The 26,561-nt window shown below is 40.0% G+C and overlaps 1 protein-coding gene across 4 annotated transcripts in view; it reads right to left on the reverse strand.

The window, feature by feature from the left end:
* The window catches only part of RASGRP3 (RAS guanyl releasing protein 3), a 97,635-nt gene that overhangs the window by 23,864 nt on the left and 47,210 nt on the right, over nt 1–26,561 (reverse strand). For all 4 annotated transcript variants that reach the window (XM_046663521.1, XM_046663517.1, XM_046663519.1 and 1 more), the window contains 8 exons: nt 12,822–13,017; nt 11,707–11,809; nt 10,258–10,320; nt 9,592–9,723; nt 8,200–8,347; nt 6,334–6,507; nt 5,833–5,949; nt 3,535–3,810 (listed from right to left, as the gene is read on the reverse strand). In XM_046663521.1, coding sequence (XP_046519477.1) covers nt 3,535–3,810; nt 5,833–5,949; nt 6,334–6,507; nt 8,200–8,347; nt 9,592–9,723; nt 10,258–10,320; nt 11,707–11,809; nt 12,822–12,891 — 1,083 coding nt within the window. In that variant the 5' untranslated portion in view covers nt 12,892–13,017. The remainder of the gene's footprint in view (nt 1–3,534; nt 3,811–5,832; nt 5,950–6,333; nt 6,508–8,199; nt 8,348–9,591; nt 9,724–10,257; nt 10,321–11,706; nt 11,810–12,821; nt 13,018–26,561) is intronic.

Here is a 26,561-nt window from a genome sequence, read left to right on the forward strand (position 1 = left end):
TGAGTCACTATTTCAGGTTGTTGCATTCACGCCTGATCCTATCAGCAAAGATGGGTTGTAGATTTATCCTGCACATTAGAACCTGCATTGCCGTCACTGGAGAATTGTGAAATAAAATACACTTGGTCATCAAATTATCTACATTCACCATTTTTGCAATTGTTCGTCTTCTTTTTTTTTTTTTATGAGACTGTAAAAATACAGGGGCTTTCCACTTATTTGCATAGACTCAGAATGGTAAACGTAACTGATAGATCTAAAAATACTATCAAAAGAATCAGACTATTTCATATACCACAAAATAAGAAGCCTCAGCTTTGAAAGCTCCTGGTTATGTGAACCGGGATCACAGTGGTAAATGTCTTCTCCAGATCTTCCGTGAAAAGGGGAACAACCCAAATCCCAGGAGTCTGGTGGTGTGCCCCTCCTTCCTTCACACGCCCAGTGCTGCGCAGGGGACTAAGGTTACAACGACAAAAATGGTATACACGGTCCTCGCCCTTAGAGACTTTGTCCTGTAATTAACTCCTTTTCTACACATCCATGAAGAGGGAGAGAGAGAGAGATTAAGTTTTACAGCTGCAAAATAAAATAAATGTCAGCAATATGCCCACTTTACAGAGGAAACATCAATCCGAGGCAAACTGTCCGAGAGAGAAAAAGCCCCAGGCTGGGATTCAGAAGTTTGCCCTCTGCAAGCCTTTGGTCCTTTATGGATCTCAGGTTCTTCACTTGTAAAATAGGAAGAGGAAGGGGTGATGTTATACTCGCTGCTCCGCCCCAGCATCATCTCCCAAACGGGGCATTTGCGAGAATCTACCAAAGAAAGGTATGTGAAAACTGCACTCAGTTATTACAGAAAGTTCGAGCATTGCCGGGCAGCCTGCTGCACAGAGGAGGCATTTAGTGGTTGTTGATTCACTTAAGAGCTCTCATTTTTCATCTTCCAGGGTGTTAATCATGTATAAACTACGTCACCTGGGGCCACGATTAGAATGGCAGAAAATTGACCTACAGTCTACAAAAGAATCGGCCCCTCAGATGCATTTGGGCAGCCGCAGTCAATCGTATGGTTCTAATCCCAACATGTGTGCACTTCATGAAATGCTCACCGGACTCCAGCAAACGCCCCATGGGAATCTCCTCAGTCCTCATTCTGAGGAGATTAATCCCCCAGGGGCCAGGAAAAATGAATGAATATTTCTCTGCCTTGAACTTTCTCCTCAGTTGTGGGGAGAGAGGAAGGATCTTGGCTTTAAATAGAAATTGGCTTGATGATCAGTGACTCATATGCGGGACCGTGCTGGCCTGAGGAGCCGCTGGGCCGGAACTACGGAATCAGGTTGACTCTTGGTTCTTTATTCTCAAAGCTCCACCATTCCTTACATCTAGAATCATAGAAGGTGAGAGCTGAAAGAGACCTCACAAATGAGCACACAACCCTTTACAAAAAATCCAGAGTCAAGGCTGGTTAGCAACGAGACAAACCTGGGTAACTGCGGAGGCAGGACTAAAAGCCGGATCTCGGATCTAAGATTCTTGCCACCACACTATACTATATAGCACTGCCAGTACTAAGTATGGTGTTTGGTGGCTTCTAAATTTTCCTTCAACACCTCTGAGAGTGAGAGAGAGAGAGATTAAGCTGGCATCCTCTTTGTTTCTTCTTTCCTTTCCAACAAAATGGAATCGTTTCTTAGCTTTTATTTGTAGAGTTCAGATTTTCCATTTGCACCCCCAAAATTTCGTTCAAAATCCTTCAATATTTTTCTAAATATCTGTCATAATGTTGCATGCTTCATTTACAACTCAATTTCCCTGCTCCATCATTATCTTTTATCTGGATGAGACATTGCCCCAGTGTAGGCATCTGCTCTGTGAAGTGATCCTCCACGTCGTGGGGACAGCCTGGATACAGACGCTTGAAACCTGGCTGCACCTTGAGACTAGTCTACAGTTATCACCTGTGTCTGTGGGTTTACAGTCTCATTGGGGCTGCAACTCTGGTCACTTATTCATGGCAACAGATTTACATAGCAAATGATTAATAAATGCAGGTGCCGGGATTATTGAGGTTTTTTCCCCCAATAGAGAATGTGTGTTTACTATTTGCCACACAAACTCGAACCCAAGAGATTGGTGTTTCTGTGTGTTGGCCACTTCTGCTTTATACTAAGGATGCGGCTGGCATTACTGCGTACACTTAGGGGTTTTGTTGTTTGGTAAACAATTTACATGCTCTAGCAATAACTTGTGAGAAGGTCTAGGAGCCACACTCTTACTCCAATGCAGCAGTTCTAGGGCATCTAGGCTCTCAGAGCTTCAGAGGGGTTACTGTTTTCATTTTCCATGGCCGTCAAAGGAAAATAGTCAATTCAGTATTGCAGCCAAGTTTCAGATGTTACAGTGCTATAAACTCAAACAGGGAAGTTGCTCCTCTGCTTGTCTAAGCAAGGGTGAGAGAGTTTGGTTATGCCTCTTCCCCCAACAAAGAAGCAGCCAATGGGAAATGTTCTCTTCTACACACCTGTTGTGTCTAAAAGTGCTAGGACCTGGAGACCAGCAGAGGTGTGTGCCACGAATGCCAAAAAATAGGAATGGTAGGCGAATGTCTTCTGTCTGATGTACCTCATTCCTAAATACAGCATTCAACTCATCTTGTTGAGCTCCTAAATATGCCAGGTACCATGAGAGGGGCTGGGAACGTGATGTATAAGGCAAGTAAACAGAAAAAAATCTAAAGCAAAGCGATACTTCCTATATTTAAGAAAGGGTCAAGTGCAAGGGCGACACATGACAGATGCATTGCTGCTTTGAAGGGGAACAGACAATGCTCCAGAAAGATAGAGCCTTTTGAATTTGAGCTAGTCAGAGGGGTGGGCAGGGAAGGGATTTTCCAAGAAAGTGCAAAGGCCGGGAAGCAGAAGGCAGCAGATAGTGGTGGAAAGTGTAGGTCCAATATTCCTCAAAGGCAGGCGTGATGTGGGATCGAGTGATGACAAATAAGTCTAGACTGACAGAAAAGGAGTCCTGAGGGGCCTCAGATGCCAGGCCGGGAACTGAATCCTGGAAGTTTGAGGAGGTTGGTGGGGGGCAGGAAGATCAGAGGGGAGGTCCTTGCATTACTCCAGGCTTCAGCTATAGCAGCACAGCGAGGATAAGGAGAAGCAGATGAGTGGAGGACGTCCAGAGGGAGCTGATTAATTAGATGAGTGTGATGACAAAACATGAGGGGCTGAGGACGGGTCTGGAGGGCCTCTCTAAGAACTCCAGAAGTGGGAGCTATAGAGGCAGAGAGCAGGCCCCTCAAATCCAAGGGAATATTTTTTGCCTGGCGATTCTAGTCTCAAGTCATGCTGGTTGTGGGTGTGGGGTTCCCCTCCCCTCATCCTTTGAGATTTCTTCCTATCTACTGACCCTGAACTCAATCTCCACCCCCTACCCAGTGCACTGCTGGCACAGATCTTCCCTGCATCCGCTGGGAAGTGAGGTGGAGAACAGTTACTAGCACAAACTCCAGTCCCCTGGACTCACCGTGAGCAGGTTGATCAAATCCATGTTGGGTTCTAAGTGGTGAGAGGCATTCTGTAGGGAGACCAGTTCACTCAGGGTAACGGAGAGCTGGTGCATTTTCACAATATTCACTTTGTTCTCCTCTGTCCAGTCTGGGAAAATGACATGGACTGCTATCAAGTCTTTCAAGTGGACGCCAAGGATGGGGATTTTGAAGCCGTCGCAGTCGGCAAAGGCTTTGCGGTAATTGCAGTAATTGCCGTTGGAAGAGACCAGCTCTGTCATTTCGTTCCAGTTCTGGGAACAGATGGAAAAGTAGAATTTTCAAACAGCCTGCCCATCTGCCTACCCCCAGACCCTGCAGTGTGTGGCTAGAAAATTCCTCAGCTACTGAGAGAGGTATCAATTGCACCAACGTTGATGCAAGGAAATATAAACCGAGAAAAAGAAAATTAGAAAAATGTACTAGGCCTGGCTATGAGTTGGACAGTCTGTTCCAGTCTGCTGCAAAACAGAAAGAGCTTGCACCTCTGCCTACGTACCAGGGATGTTGGGATGTTAAGTAGCATCATATATATATATGATTTATATATATATATATATATATATATAAAAGTATTTTGCAATTCATGCAAATATTATTGTCCACAAATACAAGCATGTATTGTATTATTTAAAGTATGTAGTATATTCAGATTTCCTAGGTGTTCCAATAAAGTTGCATTTGAGATACTACTTTTATGGGGTAGGAAAAGTCACACTGAGGTGTGAGATAGCTGTGGTTCTGGACTTTGCCACTAACTAGAAGGGTGACCTTAAGCAAGTCACTTCACTTTAGGGAGCCTCAGTTTCCTTTTCTGTAAGAAAGAGGAGTGCAGATAATTTTTGAAGACATACTTGTAATTCCAAGCCCCTAGGAGCCTACACTGAATTCTCATTCTTCAAAACATTTAAAATGTGTTTTGCTCTTTACTTGAAATTCAGTACAAAGCTAAAGGAAAATGAAACGCTTACATAATGAGCCCCATTACACTTGGAATGAGTGCAGTGTTTGAGGTCAGACAACAGTGCTTCTCTGGCTTATATCCTCCTGTTTGTATGGACAAGTTATTGTTGGTTGCCTAATAGCAACCAGACCTTCCTAACAGACCCCAATTTTGATCAGTCTACTCTTTCCCAAAGCAGCTCATGTGACTCAGAGGGAGCTGTTTCCTTGCCCTGGTCCAAGGATGGGTTCTGATTTACCATCATCATCATTCCATCCCTCTGGTTTATGATTGGTTCAGGAACATAGAATTAAGCCAATCAGTACATTGTATTCCTCTGGCAACTGTTACTGGTCCAGGGGTGGGGGTGGGCATGAGACTTGAGATGGTCCAATCTGTCTAAAAAGATCTTTAATTCCATGGGGGCAGAGCTGAAGAGAGTTCTCCCGTCATGAACAAGAGAGCATAAATTTCCTGTTGCCGCAGACAACCCAACCAGGAGGGAAGCCAGTCAGATGGAAAAAAACAAACAAAAAAGAAAAACTGATACTCAGAGGAATGCAGAGCAACTGAGCCAGAGCTCTGATCAGACCAGGCCTGGAGTCGGCCCTGCCTCTAGACTTCCAGGTATGTGAGACGATCCATTTCCTTACGTTTAAGCAATCTCAAGATTTTTTTTAAACTTACAGCTGAGTGTCCTCAGTGATACAGCGAAGTACACTCTTACAAGGAGATCTTTTCATAAGGATGAAATGTTCTTTTGTGCTCAATAAGGAAAAATATTATTTTGGTCTGGAAATAAATATGGCAGAAAAGCTCGGTTTGAGATATGATCATTGTTTGTTTAAAAAATATATTTTTGTTCCTGACAACTCAGCTATAAATTTGAGGAGTTTCTACACAAGGCCCACCTCTCCCCCTTCGTTTGTATCTTCCACTGTGTCGAACACAGTGCTATGAATAGAGCAGGTGTTCAATGACTTCATTTGAGGAGGGGAGGGGAGGAATAATTTCTGTCTTATTCCCTTGTACCCACCCCCTGTGTGTATCACAGTGCCCATCACGTAGTAAGTATCAGATACATGTTTGTTGAATATTTACAAGTGCAATAGGTTAATAGTATGCAAGGCATTCTTATTGGGACGGTTGTCACCACTTTCAACTTGTTTTTCCAGGTGATGTGACCATGCCCTTCCTATTTTGTCCCCCATGTGTAACCTACCATTGTCTAAGAAAACTTCCCCCCTTTGAGTGACATCTGTTAGGAGGGTCCTTCCCCCAAACAATTTACAAATGAGTTTTTCACTTGGGATTGGGATCCAATCCATTGTACCTTTGTAACTTCAGAAGAAAGATGAGAATGGGTCTCTTTGAGGCGTGAAATGGAACTATGACTAAGGCCTCCCACCACCGCCATCAAGGTGTTAAAATTCTTGAGCTGAAGGAGCTTCTGCAATAAAAAAAATTGTTAACTCAATGCTTTGTAACAATTTTTCAATTATTCTGACCTTTCTGAATTACAGGTGAATGCATGCAAAATTTTAATAAGGATCAGGGAAAATAATTTCAATTTAGAATTAAGTACAAATGAATTACACTAGAAAAATATATCAATCATTTCACAGAAAAATAGCTAATTAAATGTTCTAAGTATTGCCAATTAAAAGCAATCTTCTTGCATGAGAGAAGTGTGATTTTGTTTATTAGACATTTATAGTAGTTTAATTGTCTTTTATATTGTGAACCCCAAATTTCCTCAATGACTTTTCTCAATGAAGTGAATGGACACCTAGAATCCTTTAAGAACCCCAGTTTAATTACCAGAATTACATACCTTGGCAATATTGATGAACTTTGTGATGACTTCTGCTCTTTGCTGGGGAGTTGGTTTGCTAAGAACCATCAACTGGACCCACTTAGAGATTCCATTAAATAAAGCAATAGATCTCTCCAAAGTTGGGTTATTCTCCAGGCAGCCATGGATGACATAGCTTTGGTAATCGGTGAACTATTAAAGGAAGATTCAGAGACTCTGAATTACACAGAGTCTTTGCAAAATCAGAAATTGGAATGTTGCATAGAAGAGGTGAGATGTTTCGTAACAACATAATGATTTCTTTCACTTCACATTTATAACGGTATCTTAAAAGTTGGATATACATGGGGCTGGCCCCGTGGTGGAGTGGTTAAGTTCGCGCGCTCCGCTGCAGGTGGCCCAGTGTTTCGTTGGTTCGAATCCTGGGCGCGGACATGGCACTGCTCGTCAGACCACGCTGAGGCAGCGTCCCACATGCCACAACTAGAAGAACCCACAACGAAGAATACACAACTATGTACTGGGGGGCTTTGGGGAGAAAAAGGAAAAATAAAATCTTTAAAAAAAAAAAAAAAAGTTGGATATACATGTACACTTGGCATGCTATTTTGTTGTATTTCACTCCCTCATACTCAGAGACACACTTAATATACACATCACAGTGTTGGTGGGGGAGAGGAAAGGACAAGGCTCCAAGTCACATTCCAGTGAGTCCCAAATTTGCTGGATCATAAGATCCATCCAGGGCATTTGCTAAAATAAATGATTTCTAGGAACACCCCAGACCTAAATGGTTAATATCTCTAGAGGAAAAACCTAACTCCATTTTTCACCCACTACTGGTGATTCCAATGGTCAGGCAAGTTGGACATACAAAGGCAAACATTAAAGAAGAGGAAATGAATATAAATATAATGATTTCAAGTCAGAATAATTTTGTAAAGGTTTTCAAGAAAAAATAGTAATTGAAGTAAGGCAGCTCGTTAGAAAACAGACACATTTCAGGAAGTCAGCGTGGATGCTGTCAAATACATATGAGCCTTCTATCATGTAAACAGTACGGGGGTTCCCGCTCATGGCCTGCCTGTGGGGAATCATGAAGGTCCTCTGCAAGTAGGATTGCTTGGTGAAAAGAATCGGTCTTTCAGAAATCCATACTTCTAACCTCATGTTCTTTCTTGCAAGCAATAATGTAATTCCTTCCCCGGCATCTTAGAAAAGAAGGAAGAGGAGGAGGACTGCCCCAGAGCTTGCTGACGTGAAGACAAAGGCTGATTGTGAACTATTGTGGAAATATTATCGTAACGAGTGGAGAATGAGTAGGTGCCGAGAAGCGACCACCGACAGGAGGAAGAAAAGGGATGTAGAGAAGGAAGGCTATTAAGACAGAGCAGGAAAGAAAAGTTTAAATCAGGATCTCCATCCGGGGAAAGAAAGAACCTGAAGTTGAGATTCTCCTCAAAGCCTACAATTCCTATTTTCAACCTATACCCATAATTAGGCATTTATACAAATCCCAACCCAAATAAATATTTCTTCCCCCAAATGAAGGGCCTAAGAAAACATGTTCATTTGGGAGAAGTCAATGGAACGAAATAAACCTTGAATGGTTAAATTTCCGCTGAGAATTTAGAAAATCATGCTTTAATCCTATGAAAGGAGACATTGAAAATAGCGACAGAAATATAGCTCCTGAACCATAAAATAAAAGACAGGATAATATTTATCTTTGGTTAAAAGGGATTGTTCCCGTGAATTAAGGGCACTTTTCCAGGGGAGCACAGTGACAGAGACTGCCAACACTTCAGAGCATGAAAACGCGGCTCTTGGGAAAGTTGGCATGGTGGTTGTTATCCTTGGAAGAATAAATGTCAAGTTTCTTACTGAGATCCTTCTAAAAGATTTATGCTCCAGAAAAGTGAGGTGCTCAGCCAATTCAATGGGCTCCAGATGGTCAAACAGCAGACAGGCTTTTCCCTTCTTGGATACTTTTTTCCTCTGTGTGACTCTTCTCATCCAGTCATAGGAAGGACTATAAGAGAAAAGTGAGTCTGGTCAATGTGCTGAAAGCCCATTTCACTCAATGGAAGTTATTAACCTACTGACTCTGTAACTCTTGGCCTGCTTCCAGGGGCTTGTGCAAAATACACACCCTGTCCTTCATATTTGAGGAGAAAACCGCTGACCCATTGCCAATAGAACATAAACTTCCAGTTATTTTTCCAGACAGGGTGTGTTTGCACTGATCCATCCAGAATCCCTTACTTGGTCTTTCTTATGACCAGTAGGATTTGATCATAAGGGAGAGGTCAGGGCTAGGTATATAAATTTGAGAGTTTATCAATATATAGGTGGTGATTTAAGGCACATGGAAACCACCAGAAGCTGGTGCTCATGCTTTAGCAACATGTGGATTATCTAAAAAGCTTGTTATAAAGACAGAGGCCTGGACCTCACTGCCAGAGATTCTGATTTACTAGGAATGAACCTGAATAATCTGTATTTCTAACAATGTCCCTAATGATTCCAGGATTACTCACTGTTGATAACTCTTAAAGAAGTATTCCAGGAAAATAGACAAGAGTATGAATGCCTAGAGCATGTATTTGCAAGATGGATAACCATACTTAGGCTCATAAAATAGTTTTCTCTGTGCAAAGTTAACTAGTTGATAGAAAATACTAGCCTAATTAGCACCAAGTTCCTAATAACTGAGCCGACCAGTTCATGACACAACTATGGTCAACATTTGCATAGCCTTAGGCTGACCTCAGAAGCACCATGTTATAGGACTTCTCAAACTTGAATGAGCATATGAGTCACCTGGGGATTTTATTAAAATGCAGTTCCCAATTCAGTGGGTTTAGAGTGGGCCCTGAGATTCTGCATTTCCATTGAGCTCCCAGGTGACGCCAATATGGCTGTCCACAGACCACATTCTGAGTGGCAAGGGCATGGGAGACATTAACTAGATTCAGTAACTAAATACTGAGTATCTATTACGTGCCAAATGCTTTCACATGATATCTTATGTACTTTGGGGATGCTCATAATAATTCCAGGAGAAAGGTACTATCTTCATTTTACAAGTAAAGAAATTGAAGCCTGGAGAGATGAGCTATGTCTACTGGGACTGCGCTCATTGCAGTAAGGCTTTCTTTAAAAAAGTACAGCTTGACTCTAAAATGGCATGAATTGAGGTCAAGTGGGGTCATCACTACTCCCTCCCCCAAACAGTGGACTCATCGTGTTTAAAGAAATGTGTACCACCCTTACATGCTGGATATGTCGATGAGGCTGATGTGTTTTTCATATCCTAGTTGACTAGCTACTTCCCGGAATTCCTCAGTCATATGGATCAAACCAAGGTCCAAATTAAACTCCGCAGGAAACTTCAGAATCCAGTACCTGAAAGGCATCAAATATTTTTGACAACTGGAAGATTTCAAGTTAGACCTCTATGGGAACCATTGTATCATTTTATAGATTACATTTAACAATGAATCCAGGACCATAACTCAGATTAGCAATCGCCTATCCCCCATCCATCACACGGAGTCTCACACTTCCCTCCTTAAATCAAGGACCCAAGTCCACCAATCTCACTCTGAGCCTCTCTTTCTGACCCTCTAGAACCATAGCTGAGAGGAAGTCTTTCTCTCAATTCATGGGAAGCAGGTGGGAATATGAACAGTGAAGGAAGAGGGAAAAATGAGCTGGTTTCATTCCCTAATCGCCATTTACCACTGCTTGATCTCTAGTCCAAAAGAAAGATAAACATTACCCCCAAGAACAGAGGAGGACCAATTTTAACAAAGTCAAGAGGATGGGGATCTGAGCTGATCCTATTGTCAAACTAGGTCTGCTGCTTGGGGAAAAGGAAATTGTCAACAACTCCAGAGCGAGAAACTACAATACAGTTAAATTTGTAAGTATATTTACCTTATGAAGTAGCAGATCTTTAGTCGAAATTCATCACAGTTTTCTCCACTGGCACTTCGATACGTACACTAGTTAAAGACAAAACCCTTGTACTTTGTTTCCTTTGCTCACACCTGCAGCTGTTTGATCAGTTTAGATGAATTCCTAATAAGAGGGCCAGACTGGGCACACTTGGGTTATGTGGACATTCAAATGGGGAGAGAAGTGGGTTCTGATACATCAACACTGAATAACTGAAATTTGATGTATTATTACCCTGGCATGTACTTTTTGGTCTGGAAGGGAAGCCACTTTTAAAATTAGTTTTGCCTTCCTGAGCACGTACCAAGTAATGACTGTCAACAGTAATTACTAATATACTGCCAACTATAGATAATTTAAAATTGATAGTACCTAGAAGCACCATTTTAGCCAAAAGGATTTGGGTATTTAGGATTAATGCCTTATCTAAGTACTCTAATTTCTTTAGCATTTGAAAATGTCATTTTTAGGTATATTAATACACGGGTTGTATTGTAACTTATCCTTAAGTCTGTTTATTCATACTCTTGTTAACAAATTTTTATTGAGCTCCTTCTATTTACCAGGCCCTGTGGATATACAGTGAGCAAGAAATCAAAGGGGGGGAAATCTAAAGAAATGTTGATTCACAGGCTGTTTCAACTTTTCTACAATCCGTACTTTCAGACAGTAGACTTTACTATGCCTAAATATCTTTTTCTACTTGTGTTTCATACATTAGTGGACATATTAATGAAAACACTGTTTGTAGGCACATTCTTGGATCGGATCCCAAGACGGGATAGGGCCAGACTGAGTCAATCCTCTCCATCCTTCCCTATGCGCTACCCGTAATAGTGGGACCCATGGAACCCTTGGACCCCTGTGGACTAGGATCTTGCTCACTTCCAGGGATCTCTGTTTGGGGTGAATGTCCCATTATCCTCTCTAACATCCCCTTCTGCCCTGAGTTGTGGAGAGGACAAAGGGAAGAAGCAGAAAGTGGGGGAAGCTTAAAGTGAGCAGGTGCCCCTAACACTGAACAGGCCCTTTCCCTCTTAGGCTTTCCCTGCATCTAAGCTGTATCCTCTAGGTCCTCCATTTTGTCATCCTAAAAGAAGTAAATTAGGTTGTGAATCGGTGCTAAATATTCTCTCATTGTACTAACAGCAGAAATGTTTAAGACAAGTTAGAAACATTCAGCCTACAGCTCCTGTTTCATTTTATATCTAGCAATTATTTTCAAGTAGAGCCAAAACATCCAGATGGATAGTCAACTATTTGGTCCATCTTCCAGCTGTTTTGTCTAGCCACTATATATATTCTCAAAACAGCTGGATCACTGACTGAAGGCTGTTTATTCATCTTAATTTACTGGCTTTGGTTAGACACTTTAAATACAGAACTTGATTTATGATTGTAAAAATTACACAGTAGTTGAAAAGATATATGCAGAGAAGTTTTTCTGCCAGTTCGGTGGAAGATAAATACCATCGGTGCATCAGTAGAACTATTCTTGGCAAATAACTCTTATTCAGCTCTCCATTGTCATCTGTTAAAAAATAAAATACAATGAGGCGGGAGGAGACAACAATACTACTCTTCTCTTTTCCTAATATCAGTAGAGAGACATTAGCATCAAAAATTTCTTGTAGACTCAATTATCGCTTTCCTCCTCCTTCTGCCAGTATTTCCTCGCAAGCTAAGTGGGTCGGTCTCATTCTTCCTCCAGTTTAGGGTTGCCAGATTTAGCGAAGAAAAATATAGGACACTTAGTTGAATTCAAATTAACATAAACCACAAATAATTTTTTAGTGTAAGTTCATCCCATATATTGTTTAGGACATACTTAGGTTAAAAATATGGTTTCTCTGAAATTCAAATTTAACTGATCATCCTGTGTTTTATCTGGCAGCCCCACTCTGGTTTAATTCTTCCTACAACAATTAGTTCAGCATACAACTCCTTTATGATTCTGTCTGTGCAAGGAATAATCCAAAATGCTGAGGTGGATACATAAACAACATAAAAAGCATGTAGCTGTAAAGTCTAAAACCCAGTAGGAGATATAAGACATACATGCAAATATAGAATCCCACAGATTGTGCTACCCACACTTGTCTAAGGCAAAAGACCAAGAAAGGATCACAGCAGCGTATGCCATGTGCTATTAGAAAGTTACAAGAGGCTGTGGGAGGGTGGAGAAAGCAAGCATCATTCCTGAATGGGAGGCTGGGAATGGTTTTCTGAACATCAGAGATGACATCTGAGATGAGCCTTGAAGCAGAATTTCAATGAAAGGAGTATGATAAAAGCAAGGAGGTAGAAAGATGCAGGGAATGTTCCAGAAACATTAAGTAGACAGTGTGGTTGGGGTATGAACTGTGGGCAGTAAAAGGAAGGAAATGCAGAGAGCAGTGTTACTGGGGAAATGGATTGGGGTCAATCAAAAAGGCCTTAAATTCCAAGGTATGGAGATTGAAATCTGTTCCACAGCAACATTTGCATCTGAAAAGGGGGAAGAGATGGTGTCACGATATACAAAAGAGAGAAAAGGCTCATACCAAACATCTCAATGCAAGTACTCAGCAGTTCATCTAATGTTGCTGCTTTCCCAAGTCCGCTGGACCCCATGGTTATTTAGCCGTTGTCAAAACACTAGAGACATTTTCAGCATCAGACAGACCATCTCTATAATCATGCAAGTTGGGGATGTTTGTGCCTAGTGGTGGTCTCTGTCCTTAGTTATACTTCAAGACTCTAAAGAAACAAGAAAAGAAAGTTATCAGACTAGGCTTCAGACCCCATTAAAGCATCACTTTCCGGGACCAGCCCGGTGGTGCAGCGGTTAAGTGTGCACATTCCGCTTCGGCAGCCCAGGGTCGCTGGTTCGGATCTCGGGTGCGAACATGGCACCGCTTGACAAGCCATGCTGTGGTAGGTGTCACACATATAAAGCAGAGGAAGATGGGCATGGATGTTAGCTCAGGGCCAGTCTTCCTCAGCAAAAAGAGGAGGATTGGCAGTAGTTAGCTCAGGGCTAAACTTCTTCAAAAAAAAAAAAAAAAAAGCATCACTTTCCTACCTGAAAAGATAATGACTTTCATTGACTGTATCTTTCTACAAGTATCAAAGTGACAGAGACTGCATCAACCTCCATGATGGCAAAACGCCTGCTAAGTTGTTCGTTAGCATGTGTGGTGCTCTGAGACCGCAGAGATGTTCCCTATTAAATACCCCGTTTTGCAGCTGAAATGTTTTTGATACAGATCTCATATTTTCTTTGCATTTTTAAGTGGTAAGACTTTCAGGAACATTATAAACATGGTTTAATATTATTAAAAATATATAGAAGAAGATAAATTTTAAAGTCCAAATATATTTATGAGCATTATCCTCAGTGATCACATAAATGCTTGATAACTGGTAAAAAAAATATCTTATTTGTCAAAGTTTTCCAATAGTAACATTAGTAGTAGTAGTAAAAATATTAACAATAATCCGTTGAACACCCAGATTATGTACCAGGCACCATACCAAATGCTTTACATATGTTATCCAACTTCACCTTCAGAACAATACTGGGAGGTAGTGATTATTATTCCTAGTTTATAGATGAGATCATGGGATTCACAGAGATTCAGTAACTTGCCCAGAAAAGCACACAATTATTAAGGTCTAGAATCAGGAGTCTATTATCAAATACAGCTTTGGGGTTCCATTTTCCCTTTTATTATTCCCCCAAGTGTGAATATCACATGCTGTCATAATTTTTCCCCCTTAATCTAGTGTGACAAATATCACTCCTCCGCATGGTCTCAGAAAGAAGATATAAACCAGATTATCTGTCACAGACGTAGGAAAAAAATGTGGGGATGACAGCTGTCCCATTTTATAGCACTGTCGGGAAAAAGGGACTGGAAGCAACCTCTTAGAGTTGCTTATACTGAAAGCATCCCTGTCGGGGACACACGACCATCTTATTTTACAGAGCAAGTCTTTGATGCCGGGTCCCTACAGGGCTTGAAGTCCAGAGGTCACCATGGTATAAGACAGTTATCCACTTTGGACAATTTAGTAGGTAAATGTGGCCCTTGGGAATTCATCTCATAAACTGTTTGAAGTCAATGTCTCTTTCACTTTCAAAATGTATTTAGTCAGCTGGTAATCACTGATCACCTGACAAATGCTAGGCACTGGGCTAGGCCTTGAGGCTGCCAAGATGAACAGGTCATTGTTCCATCTCTGCCTTCAATGGGCTCATAGTCAATTTCAGAAAGCAAACACATGAATGAATAGGAAAAAAGCTAACGTCCATACATACAGTTATACTAGTTCAATAGGACCACTGAAGAGTGACATTTGAGTGAGTCTATTCACCAGGCACATAACTATGGAGGAAAAATGTTTACTGTGTATCATTTCCATGTAAGAACCATATTCTTGTGCTGAACCTACCACTCTTAGAGCATAAAAAGAAGGGTTGACTCACATGTGAAACAAAAATAGTAGAAACCCTGGATCAATACTCTCCCACTTCTGCTGCTCAAATGATCTGTGAAGGAATATTAAAGTTGTCTGGAACCATCTCTTTTACCAAGTTACCTTGTCGGGAAGGCCTTTCTTGACCATTTTATTTAAAACAGCACCACTTCTCTCTCCGTACCCACCTCCCATCTGGCATACCCTACCTCACTTCCTGGATTTTTCTTTATAACACTTATCCCCATGTAACATATTATTTATTTTATTTGTTTGTTCTTTAAATCTCCCTAGCACTATAAACGTAAGCTCCATGAACTCGGGGATTTTTGTGTTTGTTTTTTGGTTTACTCCCCAACTCCCAAGATTTTGCCTCTCACATAGAAGATATTCAGAAAAGCATTTGCTAAATTAACAAATGAGTGAATGGATGGATGAAGAAAAGAATAAAATAAAAATTGTCAAAAGTTTGTCTTTGAATAGGTGTATATTTGTGTGAATGTGTACTATAAATTTTTGAGTCTATTTTTTAAATTTGTTTTACTAATTTAAATCAGCTTTTAGTAAACATCACTGAGACAGAAGTTCCTACCCACTTTCTAGACTTAACAGCATCTGCTTACCTTCATAATAAGAACTTGGTACCTCTTCCAGGACATTTTGGGGCAGCACTTAGCTGATTTCCCTAATGTAAGTTCTGCCAATCCCATTAAAAGTCAAGATTAGACAATTGACAAGTTTGATTACCTTTGGATAAATACAGACATTTTTTATCTTGTTAGTTCCGTTACTGAGTAGTAAATATATTACTTAGAACCAAACAACCTAGATTAACTAAACTAGTTTCTCAGGTCCAAACCAAAATTATTCAGCTGATCTGTTTGGGGAACGTGCCAACCTTCCACAAGGGGTTAGAAAGAACCTGCAACCAAAGATCTGTCACTGTTGTTTGGAGTTATATTTGCGATCTGTAAAGAAGCCAGCACAGGAGAGCCAGGTGGGCTGGGCTATCCGGTTACAATCTGTTTCTGTGATCAGTAGATGTGTCTGAATCCCTGCTTAGCATTCTGTCGCCTGTACATATACCTGAGATCTCATTTCATGCGTGTGGATATTATTGTGTCTACAACTGCTTTTTCAAAAGTAAACCTTCTTTACTGTAAAAGCAATATACATCCATCATTTAAAATGGGACAGTAAGGGAAAAGAAAAGGAAAAAAAATTACCCATAATCTCATGATCCAAAAATAACTTGTTAATATCATGGCATGTTTCTTTTAGTTTTTCTAGGCCTATTTATTTCAGTGTGTTCCTTACATAATCTACAATAGTTTAAAGAAATACTTGCCTATCAGTTTCACACAGATAGATATCCAGGTCTGAAAGAATTTTAAGGGCACTTATCATCATTGGAAAATGCAGTGGGAACACAGTCTACAGAACTTTTTATCCATCTTGAATAATAAGTAAGTTGGAGAACCTGATAAAAGAACAGAAAGAAATCCCCAGACAGAGTTAAATAATAGAAACCCAAAAGAATTCACATTATGTTAAAGACTTTTCAAAAACCTTGAATTATAGGTGGTTTTCGAGTTTTTGTCTTAACTTCACCCACAAAGTTAATTAAAAGACAAAATATTCATAGTATCTGATGACATGATATTTTTTAAACCAAGTAGTTTTTAAAAAAAATTCAACCCATTAAAAACCTACAAATGTAGCAAAACCAAAATTTATACACATAGTACAAAATACTATTTTAGTCCAAATACACATAGATCGGTGGATTACTCATTAAGAATTTCCAAACACTGACTTCGGAATGTTAGTATCTTTAAAACAGTTTGTTGTAGTGATCATCAAACTCTGATCTAAATCATTCCTGAGTGTCTCAACGTGAAAGTCAATGTTCTTTATTCCAGGCTGTTTAGTCTCCCAATGGTTTAGGACTTGCTTTAGTGTTGATAGGTACTCTCTGGCTGCAATGAAAATTATTGCTCCCCAGCATCAACATTTTCCCACAAATCTGAAAAGGACACAATAAGCCAAAATTTCCCCAAGGCTTGAATTAGTTGTAAGAGAAAATTTCTCACTTCAAAACGGCCATAGAGTTCCATTGTGTGTGATTGCCAAAGGCCGTGATGTGTTCATGCAGCAAAAGACTTTCATTAACACGACTGGCGAAGCCTCTGTCTTCAAAAAACTCCTTGTGAGGTTGCCTAGGACAATAGGAACTATGCTCCCAACTTTAGAAATAGTGGAAAGGAGCCAATTCCATGTAACCATCCATTAACGGTTATAAATTAGCACCCAGACTATTGACTCAGAACTTTTAGAGTTTTTAAAGATTGGATTTCAACATTAGATAAACAAATGAGGAAAGTTTTACTTCCCTCTGAGTAAAATGTGGATAATCCTCTTTACTCTACCAGATTAAAGAGTTAGTGAGGTAACATAAAATGTACCCACTGTGTGTCCTGCAAAACACTGGCTGCTCAGGAAAGTTGTCTCTCTCTGCCCACACTACCACTTCCCTTCCAATATTTAAAGGCTTTTAAGTTGAGAACTTAAAGTGATGTGGAGGACCAATGTGTAGAAGTGAGAGGAAAAGAGTTGTTAGTTTAGAGAAGGTAAAATAAAATAGGAGAAAAAATATTGTGACACTTGAGCATCTAGTGGTGGGGCAGGTGGCCTCATCAGCAATGGAATCCCATTCCTGAGAGCTCTTGAGCCAAAGTAAGGTAATGACTATCAAGGATGTTGTAGACTAAATTCCCAGACGGTGTCTAGGAAGCACGCCAAAATGACAGCGAAGGTTGCTCCTGGCTCTAGGATTGAAGGATTTATAAGGTGAAATATAACATCCAGTAAGAATTCAACAAATAGTTTTAAAATGATATTGGCCGCATAGGATCTCCCAAAGATAGTCTTGTCTATAGCATTATCTCTGTTGCAAGAAGAAACAAACAAAAAACCTTGAAGACTCTTCCCGCCTAATGGCAGATATTGTCTTTATATATAAACAATCACGTGTATGTCTTCACATTCATACGACCTTCATATAGAGACAAGGGAGTGTCTCTAAATGCCTAAATCCTTTGTGAAAATGAGTGGTAATTATCACAAATCTTTAAACATTAAGGACTAATGACTAAGATGTCATAGCATTTTTTTCTTCTGGCAACATTTAAGCTTATCTCCCTTCATCACCATAGACATGAGATTTTGAAAGTGCTGTGATCATATTCTCTGAGACTCCATGGGGGAAATCAGGACTACTGAGTTCAGTAAGAGAAATGATAACAAAACTCTGAAAGATAATTAATTTATTTGACAAATCTTACTGAGGATATATTAGACACCAGATACTATGCAAATTACTAGAATGACTGGTAGAGGAGTTTGAGGGTGAGCAGAGAGGACAAATTGGCGAACAAGACAGACATGATTCTTGCTCATATACTTTAGCAAAGAATTAAACAAGTAATTATAAAAGTATCTTATGAAAGGACGGGGCACTAATTCAGTCTAGGAGCCAGAGGAGTTTTTGTTCGGCAAAGAATGGGTGAAAAGATGGCAATTAAGAAAAGTTGAAAGACATTTAGAATGACTGAAGTATTAAAAGCAGCAAGAGATGAGACTAAAAAGTCAGTAGGAGTAGCTCAGGAACAGTATCGTAAGCCAGATTATGGAGCATGGACTATTTGAAGGGCAATGGGAAACCAGTGTTTTAAAGGTGAGTAGGAGAGTGGCAGGATCATATTTGGATTATTTACAGATCCCTCCAGCTGCAGTATGGAGAATAGATTAATAAAGACCTAGACTGGTGATTGAGAAACCAGTTAGTAGTCAATAATAACCGTCCAGACAAGAGATGAGTGTTGTCTAAACCAGCGTGTGACCATGGAGATGGAGAGAAGTGGTTGGTTAGAGAATATATTTTGAAGACAGATCCAGCAAGATTTGTTGATCCATTGGCTACAGGGAATGAGCAGAAAGGAGGAATCAGGGATAAACCCTGACATTTGGTTGGGTTATGGTGCCATTCCCCTAAACTGAGAAATTGAGGGGAGGGAGGATGAGTAGGAAGTTCATGGCAGGGAGGGGACAAATGATGAGTTCACTTTTGGACATGCTGAGTTGGAGATGTCTGAGATATCCAAGGAGAAATGCTGACTTATCTTATGGATGTCTGTTACAGACTTCTAGGTTGATACCTGAGCATATTTAAGTCCTAAGAATCAGTAGAAAGGGGAATTTAAGGGACGGGAGAAAGAGAATTTGATCCACATAACAAGGTCCCTGGGAGGACAAGAGTGATAAACTCATGCACAGGTGGAAAAATTTCCTTGGATAAAGTAGCGGGTCATCTCTTTCACTGTAACAGCAGGAAAGAGGAAAACATGGGTCCAGATATGGGCAGATTTGTCCTTTTGATAGCAAGAAGTCCAGGAAGTTCTTGTCTGGTGACTTCTACTTACTCTGAAAAGGAGTCAAGGTCATGTCCTGGAAGGTATGATGGGGACAGGTCTGAGGTTTATCAAGAGGAGAAAATATGCAAAAGATATTGTGAATAACAGAAGACACCAGAATTATTAGGATTATCTTCATCCAGAGTAGAAGGCTGATGCATCTCTTCTTCTGGAGTTTGCTTTGAGAAGTTTAGCGTTCTTTGTTCCTTGGGCTGTTACACCTCTCACTTGTGTCATGTTTCTGAAACTGTTCAAGGTAACTTTTCTAGAACAGGTCATATGGCAAGTTTCTTCTGTATGGAGCAGACATTTCTGAGTTTCTGCTGTTATAGTCTAGTTACACATGGTTTCCATAAGTATGAACCTCTGAGCTAAAGCATGGCTGGCATTTGCAAGGTGGTTTCTTCCCAATGGCATGGATCCCTGCTCCCATTTCACCTAGCCTTGCTTGAAATGGGGAAGAGGAAGATAGACACATTGGAAATGAAATAATAAAAAAATCATGTACCTCTCACCCCTTTGGCTTGATCCAGGATATTTCATTCTGGCAATTACAACCGCAGCCACCATCCCCACATTCTCTACCCTGCCAGCCAGGATTTCTGGATCTCTGCCCCACCAGACACATTCTCCAATGCCCTCATCATCTGTTGCTTTCAAAAAACTCATAAAACGTGCGAGATACATTACTGTTTTTTCTCAGTTCACTCTTCATATTTAGTATTGTTTGGGTGTTTCTGCATTGGTCTTGTTTTAACTTTAATTTTCTTTTTCTTTCAATTTCACCTGTCAGTTCTTTGAAGATAGATATCTATTTTATTTCCTCCAATCAGTTACTTTTCCCAGTGTGCTCCATCGCAGTCTCATTACCAGCACTGTCACAGTTGTTTCTACCACAAACCAATTGGGATGGTATGAGGTTAGGAAATGAGCCTAGTGCTTAAAGCAAAGTTAAAACATTATAAACGGGCCATAGTGATGATCCAGAGAATAAACTATCCCACATTTATGGATAGTGGAGCAATATCCCCAGTGGCCACCCCGTGGCTGAGTAGTTAAGTTCGCGCACTCCACTTCAGCGGCCCAGGGTTCGCCAGTTTGGATCCTGGGTGCAGACCTAGCACCACTCATCAAACCATGCTGAGGTGGCATCCCACATAGAAGAACCAGAGGAACCTACAACTATGATATACAACTATGTACTGAGGAGCTTTGGGGAGAAAAAAAAGAGAGAAAGGAAGATTGGCCACAGATGTTAACTCAGGGTCAATCTTCCTCACCAAAAAAAGAATGACAGTAGGGAGTATGCATGGATAATACTATAATTCTCAATTCTAAACGTAATTTTTTTCATTCTTGCCTTGGATGGGTTTATTTAATGTGATAATGACGTTTCCCTGGGTTTTAAATTTCTAGTTGTTGTTGTTTATTTGCTTTTTCCTGCAAAGAGGTTTTACTAAGTTAATGGGGTATTAATAATCAATGTTCTCCTGGATTTTAGAAAACAAAGTAATTATAGCCTCTACATATACTACTTGGTGGTGGCATATAATGTGATAGACATAATATTGGGAAAATTACCTATTTTATGTTTAAATCTTATAACACCCTGAAAGCTAAGTATTATTCTCATTTCATAGATAAGGAAATTGAGGCCTAGAGAGGTTAAATTACTTGTCCATATCATGTTACTAGTTAAGTTGCAAAGATAGGTCCATATGACTCCAAACATTTGTATTTTTTCCACTACCACACAAATTTTAGCTGTTGTTAAGGCTTGCCTATTGGATCAATTTCTAGGCATTGTCTAGAACAAATGTTTACTATTCCCTGTGCTTAGCTTCTAAGCATGCTATCACTGGCCTATTGTCTGAAAATGAATAACCTTCATTATTACAGCAAGCCTCACAATTCAGGGACTCACTGGTACCAAATACTGAACAGATGTCAATAATCAGCTCAGAGCTCATCTCTCACTACCTCACTGCATTTTTTGGTAACAATTAAGTAACAAGGTTAAGCTGCATTTTATTTATTTTTTCTTGGTTACTGGTATTTAATATTGATGATGAAACTAACTTATTTAGAGCTTCCTGACGAGCTGAATGAAAAATGAAAGTCTTGAAGAAGCTCTAGTAATAAATGCGATGAAATGCCAAAGTCCAACCAAGGAGGTATTTTCCTAGCATTTGGCCAGAACTGAACACGAAAGAGAACTGAAATATACACATATCAGATATTTGCAATCAGATAGTTTCCAGCTCGAGATGTGCAACCACACAGAAAGGTTATGACCTACTACGGCAACTCCAACGTTCAAATTGTAAATAATATCCCAAAATAAAACCCAGAACTAGGAAATGTTTTCCTCAGAAGTCAAAATCTTAAACTTTGGTAAAATGATTTTTTTTAAAGGTCAATGTTTTCTTCTCCTGAAGATGCCAGTATTATATTCACCAGAACCCTGTCTGTGGCACTAATGCTCTGGAAGGACCTTGTTCCAAATCCTCTGAAATAAAGTCACTTCCTTCCTCTTTGACTGTTCATTTACTTCAGAGTGAGTTTGATGATGATGATAATGATGGAGGAGGAGAAGGAGGAAGAGAAAGAGGAGGAGGAAGTCATCTTTTTTAGTGCTCCTGTGTTAGTCACTGTGTTGAGTGCTTTACCCAAAGAACTCTGAGATGCCAGACCCCACCCCAGAAATCCAGCAATAAATAAAATACAGCTAAACCTTGTTACATAACTGTTCCCAAAAAATGCAAGGAGGCCTTGTGAGATGAACTCTGAGCTGGTTATTGACCTCCGTTCAGTACTTGATATCAACACTAACATGCTCACACCTTATGCGTCCATCATGAACAAGAAGACATTTTCAATAATTGGCAGGAGTAAGTAAAACCCTTAGAGATCCTCCTGCTGGGACCACATAACAATCTCAGGGGACAGAATCTGTACAAAGTGAACTCCAACAGAGTGAAGACACTACACAGAAAACCTCTAAGAAGCAAGAGAATGTGAACAGAAGGCACAGCCTGGAATACAAAATCTCTCTCTAACCTGCGTTCTGGGGGTGGAAGCTGCCTGTCTCTGAAAATGTCAGGAAAGGGTTTTAAAACCTGAGTTCTAAGTTGCTTCACAGGAATGCAACAAGAAGCACTAACATAATGAAAGATTGCCTTCAAAAGTATCTCCACCCTCTCAAAAGAAGGAATTTGTTTGGTTGAGCAAAAAGGCCAATGAATCCCTATTAAATGTTAAGCCCTGTGCTACAGGCTGGAGATGTAAAGAGCCGTTCACAAGGGCCCATTCCTATGTAGAAGACGGATTATAAACTGGTTATTATAACACAATGAACCTGTTAAGTCCAGTGTCATAAATGTATGCCCAGGACATTATGGGAGCACAGAAATGGGACCGAATTCAACTGAAAAGATCTAGGAAGACTTCCTAAAAGAGGAGACACCCAAGAATATTAAGTTTTATGGGTCACGAAACTAAAACAGAAAATGCCAGCTAAATTCAGTGGTGTCGGACAGAAAAGTGGCTGGAAATATCTGAGCATGATTCCAGAATTGGACACAGGATAGATATCACCAACCTGCTATCAAGAAACTTCTCACTTAAAAAAAGAATAGGAACGCACAAAAGACAACACTTAGAACAAGATCTGATGATGGTAAAATGATTGGGGTCAAGTAAGGATGTGTTGAGTTCTGAATTGTCTTTGGATTAATAAAAAGCTTAAGTAAATGAATGCACCTTGACAAGCATGGGGGCTGCACAATGCTTTATTATTATTATTGTTGTTATTCATCTTACCATCCAATTTCACTATTGACAGTGATAAGCTTTAAAAGCTAAATTTCTTACACTATTTTAATGCTAACTTTCATATAGCTAGATACAGACCTGCTTGAAGGTGTAATATTAATTTCTCTTCTACAAATGAAATTGTACTATGTTATCATCTAAGTAAAAACATCTTCCTCTTGTTTAGAAACCGATATGTTTATAGTAGTCTCTTATAGGATGGTAAAGTCTCAGTTTGAAACTACTTCTGAATCAGAGATTTGGAGCTAGATTTTTTATTGGAACCAATTAAAAGTAAAGTATAGTAACCAAAGGAAAATATGCTTTTGAAATTATTTCTGTACTCTCAGTTAAATTTACACAGCTTGAAGCCCACAATGAGAAGGCTCCACTTAATAAATTTGTCATTCTATTTTATTTCAGATGTTTCTCCTACAGCAAGTGTTTCTTCCTTTCTCTAGAAGGAAAACAAATCTCAAGAAGTGCTGACATTTCTCTTCCTCCCTTCTAAGACATTAACTAATTTCACCTTACTCTTGAAGAGAAATCACAGTACATATTGACAAAAGAGAAAACGTAGATGACTAGAAAATTTCAATAGTATCTTAGGTCCCATTCAAATTCTCTAAGGTTCACTTTCATCATCTTTAACATAAGAGAAATAATATTACTCTGCCTTCCTCAGCAGAACAAAAAAAAAATTCATTTGAAAAAAGTTTTAAGAGTACAAAGCACAATGAGAAAAAGGAAGTCCGAAAATTACAAAATTTCCAAACTATATTTGTAAAGTGCTTATTCAGAATTTAGAATATATTTCCCCATTAGAACAATATTATAAATCAATCAATAGCGTATTATATATGGAGGACACGTTACATATGGTGGGGATTTGTCAAAAGTGCTGAAAAGAACTTTTGGAATTCTCAAGGAGTTTAGAGGTTCATAGTACTGGTTCCTTAGAAGACAAATTAACCTTCACAAATCGTGCGACTCCTAGATACACGAATCTGATGGATACTTTTTGCTCATTAGTAGATCTAGAAAGACAAAGGAGGAGAAAGAAATAGGAAGAGAAAGACAGCTTTTCAAAAGTCCACTGTTAAAGAGAGGAGGCGAAGAAATGGTAATAAGGATTTTGTTGGTACAGTTATAAAAGAAGGGAGGAATTAACAAATTGGAACTAAATTGTTAGCAGTTTAAGTAAACATGAGGTGTCTTTTCTGGCCCAAACAAAAAAAAAATGAAAAACACCAGCTGTCTATTGGCCATGTCTCCTGTCTCCCCATCCTTCATAGGCAAGTAGAATTTGCTGGCTCGATTCCATCCCCCTTCAGACCACCAAAACCAAGCTCTGTCCAATTCTCCCTCCACTTCCCACCCCCACACCTCACCAGAACCACTCTGGCAGAAGTCACCAAGTTCTGGCAGAAGTTACACTAAGGCTCAGCAGCTGTGTGTTATCTCCTGACTACACCCTCTGTCAAATTCTCCCCTCAGATGGTTTTCCTGGCAACTTCTCTTCTCTGGTTTTCCTCCTGTGCCTCTGGCCACCCCTTCTCAGTCTACGTGCAGACTTTTCTCCTACCACCGAGAGTTCACAGCTCTCCATGCCTGGTCTTTTCCTCTTGCCTCAAACTCTCCATGGTAAACTCATCCACAACCATGGCTTCAATCATCATCGATGTCGGTGACTCCAAACCAAAGGGCGGCCAGCTGTGTGGTGTACTGTAGAGGACAGAGTGGGCTCTGGAGCCAGGCACACTGGAGATCACATCCTAGCTCTGGTACTTACTAAGGTGTGACTTTGGACAAGATTTACTTAACTTTTGGGTAAGTGTTCATATACCATCATACATTGTTAATGGAAATGTAAAATGATCCAGCCACTTTGGAAAACTGTTTGGCAGTTCCTCAAAAACTTAAACATAGAGTTACCATATGATCCAGGAAATTCACTGCTAGGGATATACCCAAGCGAATTGAAAACTTACATCCACACAAAAATTGGTACACAAGTGTTCATAGCAATATTATTCACAATAGCCCCAAAGTGGAAACAAGCCAAATGTCCATGAACTGATGAATGGATAAACAAAATGAAGTATATCTCTACAATGAAATGTTATTTAACCATAAAAAGGAATGAAGTACTGATACATGCTACACACGAATAAACCTTGAAAACACTACGCTAAGTGAAAGAAGCCAGACACAAAAGGCCACATGTTGTATAATTCCATTTATATGAAACATCCAGAATGGGTAAACCCATAGAGACAGGAAGTAAATTAGTGATTGCCAGGGTCCAAGGGGCGGGAGGAATAGGGAGTGACTACATTGAGTTCAAGGTTTGCTTTGGGGATGATGAAAATGTTCTGGAATTTGATAGTGGTAGTTGTACAATCTCGTGAATATACTAAAAATCACTGAACTGTATACTTTAAAGGATAGATTCTAATGATATACGAATTATATCTCAATTTAAAATTTTTTAATTAATTAAAAAATATATCCTGTTCACTTTCCTAACTTGCTGTATCTCGTATATTGCCTTCCTTAATTTATGGCTCAAGATGCCTCCCAATATTCCATGCCAGAAATTTGGGACTCACCCAAGATTTCGCAGCACCTTCTGTCACCATCCCTCCATATCCAAGCCTGATCATCTGCTTCTCAATTGTTTCTCATATGCCTCCACTTCTCTTCACTGACCCTTCTAGGTTCAAGCTGGCATTACCTTTCTTCACTGACACTCTTGGGTTCAAGCTGGTGCACTGCAATGCTTACTCATCAGGCTTCTAGATCGACTCTCACCTCCCGTTTCTCTCTCCTCTCTATTGGTGCCCAATCAATCTTTCCAAATTATCAGATTGATCACACAACTCCCCTATTCAAAATTCTTCCACTGTTCCCTATTGTGTCTTATTAAAATCTAAAGTCCTTTGCATGGCATACAAAGCCTGTCATGAATGGCCCTCACTCTCTGTCCATCCATACCCTCACACCCCTTTCCTCACCTCTGCTTTACTACACCACGTGTTCTATTGCTATATAATGAACTTCTTTTTCACAGTGCCCATGTGAAAAGGACTGAATGTTTGTGTTCCCGCCAAGTTCCTGTGTTGAAACCTTAATCCCCAATGTGATGGTATTTGGAGACCTGGCCTTTGGGAGGCGATTAGGTCATGAGGGTGGCTTGTTGTTGAAGTCGCCCAGTCAATGGTATTTTTGGTATAGCAGCCTGAACTGACTAAGACATTGTGCTTTGCACATACTGTTTCTATTTTTTAGAACGTCTCCCTTCCCCCCAGTATGTCTGCTTGGCAATCAAATACTTACTTTTCAAATGTCTCCCTGAATTCTCCTCCTCCCTCCCCAAAGTCCCAGGCAGACTTGGCGCTCAACGTTCTGACTTCATTTAGGATTTGTATGATTTATGTTACCAACTGGTTCTGTCTCCCTAGTAGTTTCTTAAGAAGCAGACTGTGTCTTTTGTCTTTCTAGCCCTCAACACAGAAGTGTGTCTGATAGATTTAT

The sequence above is a fragment of the Equus quagga genome, chromosome 5, assembly GCF_021613505.1.
Source record: "Equus quagga isolate Etosha38 chromosome 5, UCLA_HA_Equagga_1.0, whole genome shotgun sequence".
Lineage (NCBI taxonomy): Eukaryota > Metazoa > Chordata > Mammalia > Perissodactyla > Equidae > Equus > Equus quagga.